The 13,787-nt window shown below is 37.0% G+C and overlaps 1 protein-coding gene across 13 annotated transcripts in view; it reads left to right on the top strand.

Annotated features, from left to right (window-relative positions):
- RNF38 (ring finger protein 38) overlaps positions 1-13,787 on the top strand; it is a 66,817-nt gene that overhangs the window by 24,384 nt on the left and 28,646 nt on the right. For 10 of the 13 annotated variants that reach the window (XM_011224564.3, XM_011224563.3, XM_034664119.1 and 7 more), the window contains one exon: positions 10,202-10,395. In XM_011224564.3, the coding sequence (XP_011222866.1) occupies positions 10,289-10,395 (107 nt within the window). In that variant the 5' untranslated portion in view covers positions 10,202-10,288. Of the gene's footprint in view, positions 1-4,427; positions 4,521-10,201; positions 10,396-13,787 lie in introns of all 13 variants that reach the window. The other 3 variants (XM_034664123.1, XM_034664121.1, XM_034664122.1) reach the window with 2 other exon arrangements.

Here is a 13,787-nt window from a genome sequence, read left to right as displayed (position 1 = left end):
CTACGTAGGGCTGAAAGTCACAGATACATTTTAGGTTGTTTCTAGGAAGGCTTAAAACAGAATTCTCAATATCTTCTTATTTTCTGTTGTATGTGGGGATAAGTATTCTTCTTAGAGGACTTCTTCAACGTAACTTTTTAGCCAGCTTTTCTGAAGAATGTTTGTCTTCTCTTGAGCTGCTGTTTATTATTTGACCACTTAATATTCTTGTTTTTTGATCTTTTGGTCTTAATCACTTGTCCTAATAGGCCAAGTTCTATAGGAAAATAGAAGATATTACAGATATATGAAGTTGTGTAGGGATGGAAAAACGAAAACATGCAAGATATTTTTTAAAGCCATCACTGCTTACTTGCTTCATGCCCAGAGTTTGATAGTGATGTATATTTCAAAAAGAAAACACAGTAACTTGCCTTCTATCCCACTTTTGATAGCTGTAGGTAAAATGTGATTAAAATTTTTGTTATATATAAAATGAAAATAAATTATGGCAGGGACTATCATTAGTTGATAGGATTGCTAGGATGTGCTCACATAAATTACTGGCAACTCAATTTCTAATCCATTACTCCTGGAGAAGCATGTTTTAGTAATGAAAGTATTAGTATTATCAAGAGGAAACTAGTTATACAATGCTTCTGGATATTAGGGTTGTGGGCCAAGGCATGTATTTGTATATGTGTATATAAATCTGAGGTAGTGAGAGTTGCTAATCAAAGCTTGGACTTTGGGATAGAACTGGCTTATTTTCTGTTTGTGTGGGAGTGGTAGGTGGGGGCTTGGGACTAGTTCTGAAAGAGAAATGCTTGTGATACATTAAATCGGAGATGTTAAATTTCTAAGAATAGCTTTGTAGGTGATCCAGAGATCTTCAGTACGATATTCCTTGTTGGAATTTGTTCCAGGTGCTCCCCTTTGCATGTATTGTCTCCTTTGTTTTTAACCCTCCTAATAATAAACCAGTCATGGATGGTTTTCTGGATGAAGAAATAGGCTCAGAAAAACTCTCTCAGATGCCCAGTTACATAGTTAGTTATTGGCAGAGCAGAGACTGAAATTTACCTTTTGCTATTTCTTGTCTATTATAGCATACCACCTTTAGATAACAGGTATTTCTGTAAATAGTACAGTATATATTAAGAGACATAACTGTCTGTATTGAATTAAATGGAGTATTGACTACCATTTTTGATACAGCATTGGTCTGTGATAGCTTGATATTTAGTAGTAAACCAGTGTAGCTAAGGAAGAAATTGACCTAACTACTTTCACTACTGCCACCATAAACAGTTACTTGATGAATCTTTGTTTTCCATACCTCTTTTGAGTCTTCAGGCATTAACTCAATACAAACTTTAAACTCAAGGAGTTGCTGGAAAATGGAATAGATTTAAACATATGTTTTAAAAACAAAAAGTTAGAGCCACTTCCATTTGAGTGTTGCAGAAAGGTAAAAGGTATTACTGTTAAATTTTTATTTATAGCCCTAAACTTCAATTTTACTTTTTTCTAACTTTAAAACAAGGCCGTCAGTGTACTTGACTCCCAGGGAAGACTGGAGAGTTTTCTCTGCCCACTTCCTTGCCTACCACTGTTGCACATGAAGCAAAGTAAATCCTTCTCACATGCCCTTTGAGATACCGTCACATACCTTCAACTAATTCTGATTCTACAATTGGGTATGATTTCTTGTTCCAGTTATGCTTCTCTCATCCTTAGAAAACTTAATTGCCACATGAAAGGGAGAAATCTACCCATTTCTTATCCTCGGAGTTATTCTTTTAATGTGTTGTGTTTTCATTTCTTGGCTCTACCCCAAGTTCCTGCCCTGCCAGCTTTTTCTACTTTCCCTTCCCTTTGGAATACTCCATTTTAAACAGACTCACCTACCTCTTGCATTTTTTTTTTCTTAAAGCATCCTCTTTATTCCCTTATCTTAGCTGAAACTAGGCTCTTTTCAGAGGATATCATTTTCCCTGCAGTCTTGTGTAGGAGTAAAAAAATTGTTGACCCCCCCACCCCCGCCGACTTCCAAGCGTGGGAATTGAGTGTTTGCTAGTAAGTGGGATGGTCATAGAGGAGAAAGAAAGTTTTTGATATTCTCCTGGATCCTTGTTTCCAACCACCAGTCATCTTTGAACAAAAATCTTATCTGTTTTTTAGCTTTATTTGTCATCTATCTCCACTTTATCGATTTTGTCACTGTTCTTGTGTATTAAAGACCTTTGTACTTGTTTTATATTACTCTTAGTCAAAATTGTTCAAAATCTGCATGCTTTTAATTTTTAAAAATTACGAGGGGCGCCTGGGTGGCACAGCGGTTAAGCGTCTGCCTTCGGCTCAGGGCGTGATCCCGGCGTTATGGGATCGAGCCCCACGTCAGGCTCCTCCGCTAGGAGCCTGCTTCTTCCTCTCCCACTCCCCCTGCTTGTGTTCCCTCTCTCGCTGGCTGTCTCTATCTCTGTCGAATAAAGAAATTAAAAAATCTTTAAAAAAAAAAAAAAAATTACGAAATATTTCATATATGAAAGTTATAAAGCAGACACATGTATAATTTAAAAAAACACCATCTTAAGAAGTCAGCCATTACCAATACTTTAGAAGTATTCATATGACCTTCCATATTATATCTACCTGCTGTCCCATACCTGTGCCTTGGGTAAAACTCTGAATTTTGTGTTTAATAACACTTTGCTTCTCTAAGTGGTTTTACCACATGAATATCCCTCAATACTATACTGTTTAGTTTCTGAACTTAACATAAATGGTATCATACTTTGTATTTTTGTCATTTTTGAGAGTCATTCATGTTGATGCATGTGGCCATGTAGTTGATTCATTTTCCTTCTAGTATTTCATTTTATACGAATATGCTGACATGAATATGTTATTCAAAATTTGCATGCTCTTTTCGATGGACATTTCCAGTAGTTTCCAGTTTTTTACTGTTACTGCACGCAGTGTTGCCACAAATATTCTTGTATGCGTTTTTCTGGTTGACATCAGTTGATTTTTTTTTTTCAAAGATTTTATTCATTTGAGAGAGATTGAGAGTGAGCACGAATGGGGGGCAGGGGAGTGGGAGAAAGAGACTCCCTGCTGAGCAGGGAGCCCCATGTGGAGCTCCATCCCAGCACCCTGGGATCATGACCTGAGCCAAAGGCAGATGCTCAACCCACTGAGCCACCCAGGTGCCCCTCAGTTGATATTTGTGTATTTATTTCTCTGTATTTTTTCACAGAAGAGGTATAGGTATAGGCACCTTTGCATCTTTATAAAAATAAGTCTATAATAAACATTAGAATGAGAGTACCCCTTTAATTGTTTTAGAAATTTAAAGTAGAATTAACATACAGTAAAATTCACCCTTGTGGAGTACAGGTTTGTGACTTTTGACAAATGCATACAGATGTGGATCCACTGCCACAAGCAAGATATTAGTACAATTTCGTCTCCCAAAAAAATTCCCTTTGTCTCTGCTATCTACCCCTTACAGTTTTAAAATTAGCAGTTTCTGTACTATCAGCCAATTCCTTGTGATTGGGTGCTTTCATAAAATAGGTACATTGTGGGGAACTTAGATTTCATGTCTAGCACAACCCTTGATTTCAGGGGTGTGTGTCTGTATCCTAATGATAACTGTGTGATACTTTATTTTGTAAATTTATGAAAGTTAATTAGGCAATTGAAATTTTCCTGATTTATACACAGAAATAGACTAGGTTTCTGAAAGAGAAGACTATTGGGAAAAAAATTTCTCCAGCAAAGTTACTTAATAAAACTTTCAGCCGAAATACCAGAATTTTATGATTTTAGAAAACTTAGAATTATTCTAAATTCATAAGAAAAGATTTTTGAGAGAAAAGACGGGGAAAACCTTTTTTGGAAATTGTTGTAAGGGGCAGTATGCCATGATAGATACTAAATCATAGTACAAAGAAGTAGCTCCATGTCACTGAGCTGTTTGTTGTTAAATACAGTGGATGTTTTTCGGTCCCCGTCTTATGTGACCTCTCAGTTGTATCCTTGAAACTCCATTCCACTGGCTTCTTTCACCACACTCCACTTTCCTCTTATCAGCTACTTGGCGTAAAATATTTCTTAAGAGTTCAGTATTGGGCTTCCTTTTTTCTGTATAAATTATTTGGGGAAATTTTGTCCGTGCATGTAGCTTCATTAACCTGCCATTTATATACCAAAAACTGAAATCTCTAGTCTCTGAGCAGAACAGTTCCATGTGGGTAGAACAGTTCCATGTGGGTATCTCAGAGGGATCTCCTGATTTCAGGTTGTCTGCAGAACAGTTCCATGTGGGTATCTCAGAGGGATCTCCTGATTTCAGGTTGTTCTGAATATCTTCTCTGTTTTCATTGGTTTCATGTTTATGCTTCAGTTTTTTTATTTTAACCATTGATTTGTGTTTACAGATTAAAATTATTATAGTTACAGATTCATGATGCATAAAATCTAGTGCTTTGGTGGAACTAACATACCATTTGGAAACAAATTACAGCATCAAGGTAAATCAGTTTTTGTGAACCAGTGATGTTTTGTGTAATTAAAAATTAAAAAAGGGATGCCTGGGTGGTTCAGTCAGTTAAGCATCCGACTCTTGATCTCAGCTCAGGTCTTGATCTCAGGGTTGTGAGTTCGGGTCCCGCATTGAGCTCCACGCTGGTCATGGAGTCTACCTAAAAAAATTTTTTTTTTTTTTGAGAAAAAATAGGACATTAATATGTATTAAAAAATTACCCATGTAGGCCTCCCAAGGGAGGCCTAGAAGTTGGACTACCAGTGATAGTAACATCATATTTTCACACAATGTTGTATTCTATTCATTATGATGGGACTGCGGTGCTATACCACTAGACTCCCTTTCCAAGCACTCACTGCTCATAAAAAACTATTCTTTTCTTTGGCCTTTCATGAAAAAACACAAACTTGGATCCTATCAAAAAGCAAATTTCTGATTTTTTTTTAATGTGTGCTTTTGAAAATACAATATTCAAAGCCTCTTTCCCCTCTATATGAACAAGATAACATCCCAGGAAAATGTACTTAGTCTGGTTATGAGTTTAGATTTTATTCTGAAATCTTTTGAGCTGAGGAATATCAGAGCTATGCATTAGAAAATTGAAGTCCAGTGTGAATTATGTGAAACAAGACTATGTATTGTGTTGTTCAAGGGCAATGTAATCATTCAGTTGTCTTTGGTTCGTCTTAACCAATAGAAACACAACAGTCTGGATATAGTTTAATAGTTTAAACGAAGAACTTCAGGTTGTGGAGAATTAAATGAGAGAATGTATAGAAATCATTTTATAAACCATATTGTGTGATTAAAATATGAAATTGTTAATTTCTTGCTTTTCCCCTGCTTATATCCTTCCTTTGCAAAACAAAACAACTGGGTCCATCTTGATGGTTATTCTTCATTACCAACTTGCTTTATGTGGAGTGTCTTAGTTTTCTAAGTACTTTGACATCTATTGTTTAAAATGAATGAAATTCAGTGTTTTCTCTCTCTGGGTCATTTAAATTTAACATTTGTTTCTTAATTGTGAAATGAAAAATTTTATCTTTTGTCAAAGATAGCTAAGGCAAGTGGAGAAGGTCTGGGAATTTTTAAAAATTTTTTTCTTTTGAGAGAGAGAGAGTGGGGTGGGGAAAGAAGGAAAGAATCTTAAGCAGGCTGCACGCCCAGCACAGAGCCCCTTGTGGGGCTTGATCTCATGACTCTGAGATCATGACCTGAGCCAAAATCAAGAGTCAGACATTGGGGTGCCTGGGTGGTTCAGTTGGTTAAAGTGTTCAACTTGCTTAAGATTCTTTCTCTCCCTCTGCCCTCCTCCTTCTCTCTCCCTTTCTTTAAAAAAAAAAAAAAAAAAAGTTGATGCTTAACTGACTGAGCCACCCAGGTGTCCTGAAAAAGTAAATTTCTCCTTTATGGCGAGTTTATCCTTAGGGACTTTTCCTAAGAGAGTTCCTGAACTTGGTTTGGTGGTTCTCAGAGTATAATCCCAGACCAGCAGTAGCAGGCATCACCCAAGATCAATTTAGAAATGAGGATTCTTGGGCCCTAATCTAAAATTTCTCAATAAAGACTGGGGAGTGGGCTCAACCACAACCTGGTGGTTCTGACACATGCAGAAATGTAAGAACCACTGGCCAAGGTAATGGGAGGATCCCTCCAGATTCTGCTGTGCATTTACCTCTGTGAAGAGTCCTTGTGGTAGCATAATTCTGAACCAGTTTCTATATTTCTGAGCTTAGCGGTTCATAGGCAATCTCTGTGGGCAATGAAAAAATTGAACCCTAAACTTGGTGTGAGGAGCTAAGCTAACCTGTGGTTTGAATTCTCAGCGGAGAAAGCTCTTCTCCAGTTCCCAGTCCAGACAGAGTGGATGTTTTCTTACTGATTCTCCATGCCAGTGAGCTTTTTCTAGTTTTCCCTTTTTATTTATTTATCTTTTTAATTTTAAATAGGTTCCATGCGCATCATGGGGCTCGAATGCATGACCTTGAGATCAAGAGTCGCATGCTCTACCGACTGAGCCAGCCAGGGGCCCCTCTAGTCTTCCCTTTTATTGCAAGTATAGTACTTTGGAAATTTGGGCTCTGTGCAGGGCTCTCAGTGAGTGATAAGGCCATATCTTCTGTGTCCTTCCCCAAGATAAGAAAAACAAAACAAAAACAACCCTGGTTTTCAGTTTTCTCTTTGTTTTGGTCCTTGGTAATTTTTCCTTTTTTTTGAATTCATCGTTGCATTTGAAACCTATTTTTGTTGTATTTAAGCCATTATCTCTGGATGTTATACTATTGATGATTTTCATATTTGGTCCGTGATTCTGTCAAAACAGAGGTCTTTCTCAAACCCCCTGTAACTACAGTGGTGATCTTGCATGCCTTATCCAAGTTGATCATAAAATTGAAAACCAGTAAACATTCTTCATAGCGTTAGGAGTATCTGTATAGTCATTGCAGAACCAACTAGCATGTTGACCGATGGAGAGGGAGATGTAATTACATCTCTGCCTGTTCCACTCAAAGAATGTGTTAGATGACAAAATGATACAGATTTGTTTTCATCTTTGTTTTTTCTAGACTCTGATTACGTTTTATACTTCCTATGACAGAGGAGCCATGTGCTTAAGTTTTATAAAGAAATTCCAAGTTCTCAGGGCACCTGAGTTAAGTGGCTGCCTCCTGCTCAGGTCATGATCCCAGAGTCCCGGGATTGAGCCCCGCATCAGGCGCCCTGCTCAGCAGACAGTCTGCTTCTCCCTCTGCCCCCCAACCCTGCTCTAGTGCTTGCTTGCTCTCTCTCTCTCAAATAAATAAATAAAATCTTAAAAATGGGGGGGGAACTTCCAAGAGCATTTTTCTTGAAGTCTTTTAGCTTGTTCTAATTGTAATGATGACTTTTCAGACCTTTACTGCCATCATCCTGAGGTTTCTTTCCATTGCACTTCTGGGTTACTTCTGCTGCTTATTAGATTGTGTGTGTGTGCGTGCGCGCATGTGTATGTCCTCGAGAGAGAACACACGTGTGCACATAGAAAGTCAAGTAAAATTTTTTGAAAGTATATGTGAGAAACATCTTTGAATCTTAATACATCTGGTAGGTTCTTTGTTTTTGCCTTCACACTAGATTAATAGTTGGGGTGTAAAATTCTAGGTTCAGTATCTTTTTCCCTCAACATTTTTATTTTATTTTTATTTTTTATTTTAAAAAGCTATATATATATATATATATAATATATTTATTTTTAAGATTTTATTTATTTATTAGAGAGAGAGAGAGAGGCAGCGAGAGAGGGAATACAAGCAGGGGGAGTGGGAGAGGGAGAAGCAGGCTTCCCAGGGAGCCGATTGGGGCTGGATCCCAGCTTGAGCCGAAGGCAAACGCTTAATGACAGCCACCCAGGCGCCCCTAGAGGACTAAAATTGATGTGGAATGTGATGAAACCATGTCGTATATAGTAAACTTTTTAATATTTCCCTGTCTTTATCCATTTTGGTTTTCTGTTACTTTGAGTAAAAAAGGAAGACTTAATAGCTCACTTCACATTCTTTGTCTCCCCCTTTTCACTAATGTGAACCTATCACAGCATGAAGAAAGAGATGGGAAACTTCCCCAGTCACCTTTGCTTATCTCTTTAAAAAGAATGCATGTGTTGTAAAATAAGAACAGTGTTAACCCACAGTTTTAACATCATTGAAAATTTGCAAAGGTTGATAGTCTAAGTGCTTCTTCAGGTGGTGTTTGTGGATCTGTACCATTCCCCTCCATTTTGGGCAGTTAATTTTTAGAATTCAAGAGTTCCATGCCTTAGCTTGGCATTGAGGTTTGCAGTATAAGGATATACATATGAAAGCTAATGATCATGATTGGTTTCTAGCATTTGGTAGTTTAAAAAAAGTCATTTATTTTATAACTGGAGATCACTTATTTCTAGTGCTTGTGTGTAGTTCATGTATAAGTTTGCCAGGTCTTGATCAGTTGGCATTTTTTTTAATTAAAATGTCAAAATTTCATTGCTTATTTTTTAAGTTTTAGGATTATTAGAGCATAACTGATTTTACTAAAATCAAAGGGTAAAAACAAGCATATTTTTAATAGCACCATTAAATCTAGGGAGAAAACAAGGTGTGTCTTTGTGGTTCTGAAAACTATTTTCTATTTTAATTAAAATGACAAATTTGAATTATAAACTTAAGTACATAAGGAAAATGGTGTTTTGGGAATACCTCTGCTAAATAACTTGGAATGATCAAAAGTAACCATTTAGCAGTTTGCTTTATTCCTGTCAGTTTAATCAGTTCTGTTTTATATGCTTATCTTTTAAAATCTCATGTTGTAGTATTGGAGCTCTGTATACTCTTTTGCTAATATTCTCATTTTTTTTGTGCTGGCAGCAGGCACCAATTATTTTGCAACCAAAAGTGCTATAATGCCCAAGTAATTAGAACTTGAAGGAGTAGATTTGAGATGAGAGAGGTTCTCTTAGAAAACACATAACCCTCCCCAGACATTTGGTTAATGTGTTATTTTGACAGTTTTTGTGAGACTGGGTTGGAAAATTGAGTTGTGTGGGGAATCCTAGAGAGTTATAATTCAACTAAGAGATCCATACCAATTTTATAGCTAGTAAACAGTGCTGTGACCCTTGAAACCTCAATACGTAACAGGAACAGGTTTTGAATTATCCACCACTCTCATGATTTACCTGAAAGTCCATGTCTTCCCCAAAATGTTATAATGTACTAGTTAAGAACTGATGATCTAGATGAGGGGATGACTGGGTGGCTCAGTCCTGGTTAAGTGTCAGACTCTTGGTTTCATCTCAGGTCATGTCTTGTGGTCACAAGATCGAGCCCCATGTCGGGCTCTGTGCTCAGTTCAGAGTCTGCTTCAGATTCTCTCTCCCTCTCCCTCCAGCTTACTTTCTCCCAAATAAATAAATACCTTAAAAAAAAAAAAAACCCAACAACTGATGATCTAGATCAGTTGATGGTTCCTTTCATTTGTTTTTGTAAATGTTATTTTATCCCTATAAATTTTAAACAATAGGAATAAGCAGAAGAGTGTTGTTTAGAAATTACTTGAATTATACCCCCTTCTCAGTTGCTCTCTTAGATGAGAATTGATCCCTAAAAGAGTAACTTAACTGCCGAGGAAGCATAGTAGAATTTCTCAGTTGGGTTGGGATTTTAAAGAAATGGTCAATGGGAGCCTGGTGGCTCAGTCAGTTAAGCTTCTGACTCTTGATTTTGGCTCAGGTCTTGGGATGGAGGCCGTGTTGGGCTCTCACTGGCAGGGAGTCTGTTTGAGGTTCTCTCTTTCCCTCTCCCCCTGCCCCTAGCGCAAACGCTCTCTCTAGAGTGAATGAATAAATGTTTAAAAAATAAATGGTTAAGTTCTATACAATTGCTTATCGCCTTATTGTATATCTTATATGTTGATGAGTTTTATGATGATTTTGAAGAAACAGGTTTTACTTTCATTTGATAGTTACTTTGCATCTCCCTTCCCTTACCCAGAATCTTTTGTTCTTTAAAGATACTTAATTTGGGTTGACAGGATATTTTCCCCCTCCTTTACTCTTTAAGGTAAATATGTTTAAACAGCTGTGCATATATAGTATTGCAAAATCCTTAAAAGGTCTCATTAAGTTGATTGATTTTGTTGCATTGGCAGAGTGAAGATAGTCCGAGTCCCAAGAGACAGCGCCTCTCTCATTCAGTCTTTGATTATACATCAGCATCACCAGCTCCCTCACCACCAATGCGACCATGGGAGATGACATCAAATAGGCAGCCCCCTTCAGTTCGATCAAGCCAACATCACTTCTCAGGGGAACGATGCAACACACCTGCACGTAACAGAAGAAGGTTAGTTGATTACAATGTATTTCTTAAATTTTCTTCCATTGGTAGATTTATGAGATTTTTTTTTTAATGTCAGAAAGCATTTTTTTTACCCTGTGGGCATTTTATAAACACATTAACACATATGCTCATACACTCACACATGAATTACAACATGACACATTGTTTAGACTCCCACACTAGAGCATGAGAGTTATAGAAGAAATTAAAAGAGGCTAAAGTGATTTACCTTAAGTCAGCCCATGCCATTATGTATGAATTCAGCTACTTTATGGTTTAAGGCTTTGTGTGGGTTAGCCTCCAGTTCTGATTACAGAAAAATGCATCTTATAGTTCAAAACTGTAAGGAAACATGGAGACCTGAGAAATGAGCTACCTCTTTTTCACTCCATTCCTTTATCTTCTGTATCCTTAAGGCAATTGGGAGCTTAATTAGGTTTCTTGTAAAACTGTGGAGCCTGTGGTGTGAAAAACTGACTGAGGTTAACTTCAGTGCTCAGTCTTCTCTGTCATGGGACGTGGCCCCTGGCTTTCCTTCCCAGAGGAATATATTTCTTCTGAGCTGCTTCCTCTTCAGTTGTGGCCTGAGGCATACATTTCTTCTTCAGGGAAATTGTGTATCCTTGGAGTGAGACAAGTGTTCGCATGTCCAGGATGTTGATAATCTAAGAAACATTGAAACTCTTGAATTAGGAAGGTGTTATGGACTGAATGTTTGTGTTTCTTCAAAATTCATATGCTGAAGCCCTAATTCCCAGTGTGGCTGTATGTGGAGATGGGGTCTCTAAGGAAGTAATTAAGGTTGAATGAAATCATAAGGGTGGGGCCCCCAATCCAATAGGATTGGTGTCCTTATAAGAAGAGACACCAGAGAACTCACTCTCTCTGGCATGTGAGGACACAGTGAAAAGATGGTCACCTGCAAACCAGGAAGAGAGCTCTCACCAGAAACTCATCATGTTGACACCTTGATCTTGGACTTTTAGTCTCTAGAGCTGTGAGGAAATTAATTTTTGTTGTTTAAGCCACATAGTGTGTAGTATTTTGTTATGGCAACCCTGGGAAACTAATACTGAAGGGTCTTAAAACCACCAGTCTTGAAACGCCCTGGGTGGCTCAGTCGGTCAAGCGACTGTCTTTGGCTCAGGTCATCATCCCAGCATCCTGGAATCAAGTCCTGCATTGGGCTTCTTGCTCACCGGGGGCCTGCTTCTCTCTCTGACAAATAAATAAAATCTTTAAAAACAAATCAAAACCCCCCATTCTTTGTTCCAAATGAGACAAAATAAACCTGTTCCTGAGTTATATTCTGTTGAGACACTAAGACTTTTACATTACTTGGTGCATTCCCCCCCAATTTTATGGGAACGTTTAAGTTAAAATAATGTATGTCAGCCCAGGTAAAATATTTTATAGCTATTAAATATTATAGCATGAGGCAATATGGTTGTTTCAGGGTTACAATCTGAGCACCTGCTGTAATCTTATCTATTGTTTTATGGTGAAATGCGTCATACATTCAGAAGAACATGTGAAACAAGCATACACTTAAAAGGATAACACACAAGTCTACCAACACCCAGGTTAAAATAGAACATTGTTAATATATCAAAAGCCCCTGTTCATCCTTCCTAGAGGATAAATCCTGTTCTGTGATTTGACATCATTTCCTTGTTAATGCTTTTTAATACCTAGGAATATATTCTACAACAATACAATTTTAGGTTTTGCCAGTTTTACTTTCATTTAATTGTATTCTTCTTTGGCTTTGTTTATCAAACATTCTGTTTTTAATGTGGATAGCAGTAGTTCATTTATTTTTAGTTTGTATAGTCTTATATTGTATTGATATACCATTATTTATCCATCTATTGAGTAATTGTTATGCTCAGTTTCTTACTATTATAAAGGATGTTATTAGGAACCTTTTATGTACATATTTCCTGGTGTACAGGTGGAAACATTTCACTAGTATATAGGCTTAGGAGTACAAATGCTGGGTCATAGGAAAGGCTCTGGATCAGAGAGAGAATGTCAGATGTGTCTATTTCCAGGTGGTGATAGTAACTAGCTGTGGGTTGTTAAATTGAAGAGAAGCATCATACTCTAAGCTCATGGAAACACGGGGGGGGGGGTAGGAGGAAGCACTTACCTAGAAAACCAGCTTATAGGCTCATTCTGCCCAGCAGTGTGTGTTATTCCTTACCCCATACTTTATTATAGGCTAGCTATAAGCTTAGCTGCCAGATTGCCTCCAAGCAGATACAGTATTCAATAGCAGTCTAACATAATTTCAGATACAATGATGAGCACACAAAGTGAGAGAAGAACACTAAACTCAATAAAACAAAGAATTTAAACAGTTAATAGAACAGACAGAATTTTTGAGTAAGTGTAACATGAGAGAGATGCAAGAGGATATTGTATTCATAAAAGTCAACTAGAAACCTTACTAAGGAAAAAATTAGAACTCAGTAAATGTGCAGAAAAGGTGTCCTAGTTTCTGATCAAGTGGAGAAATTTTCCCAGATGTAGTGTAAAAGGCAAAATAAAAAGTGTGGATAAAAAAGTTTAAATATAGAGACAGAGCCATCAGTTCTAAGTATGTATAATAATATTTTCAGATGGAGACAATTGAAGGGACCTTTTTAAAGAAATAATGCGAAACCATTTCTCAGAATTTAAGAAAGACTGTTGAACAAGATTTTGGTGAACTTGCAGAACATAACCAAGGATAATAAAAATTCACAAATATTCCAAGACAGAAACTTTAAGTTCTGCCAGATTATCACTTAAGTATAAAGCCAAAATATAAATACATTTCAAATATTAAGAGACGGAATTGACCAGCAAGAAATCCTCCCTGAAAGAATTAATAAAAGTTTTACTCTCTCCAGGAAGCAGAGGAATGAATGCAAGAACTAGGATTCAGGACCATTGGTTAGCAAAGGAAATGAAAAAGACATACAATTAAGTCTGAATAAAGGTCTGTTGTTTAAAAAAGAAAAAGAAATACGGAGATCTGCCCATGAGATGGGGACAGAGCAGGGAGAAGAGTATATAAGTTTAATTTCTACGTGCCAGGAATGTTGAGTAAATCGAGATGTTTTTAGAAAAGTGGAAGTATATATTTAAAAATTAAGGGTAATCACTAGGAGAATAGAAATAGAATAGAAATAAGGAATGTGTAACTTCTACACAAAAATACAAAACACGTATAAAAAACTCAATCCAACAAAAGGCGGGTAAGAGGACAGAACAGCTTTGTGGCAAATGATACGCCAAAAATAACATGACAAGATACGATAAATATTCATTCAACTGAACGAAATATTTGTATTTTATAATTTTTTCTTATTTCTGGATTTTTCAGCTATTCTGCTTTCTAAATGTTG

The sequence above is a fragment of the Ailuropoda melanoleuca genome, chromosome 7, assembly GCF_002007445.2.
Source record: "Ailuropoda melanoleuca isolate Jingjing chromosome 7, ASM200744v2, whole genome shotgun sequence".
NCBI lineage: Eukaryota > Metazoa > Chordata > Mammalia > Carnivora > Ursidae > Ailuropoda > Ailuropoda melanoleuca.
The sequence above is the reverse complement of the archived record's forward strand: the minus strand, read 5'-3'. Positions and strand labels throughout refer to the sequence as shown.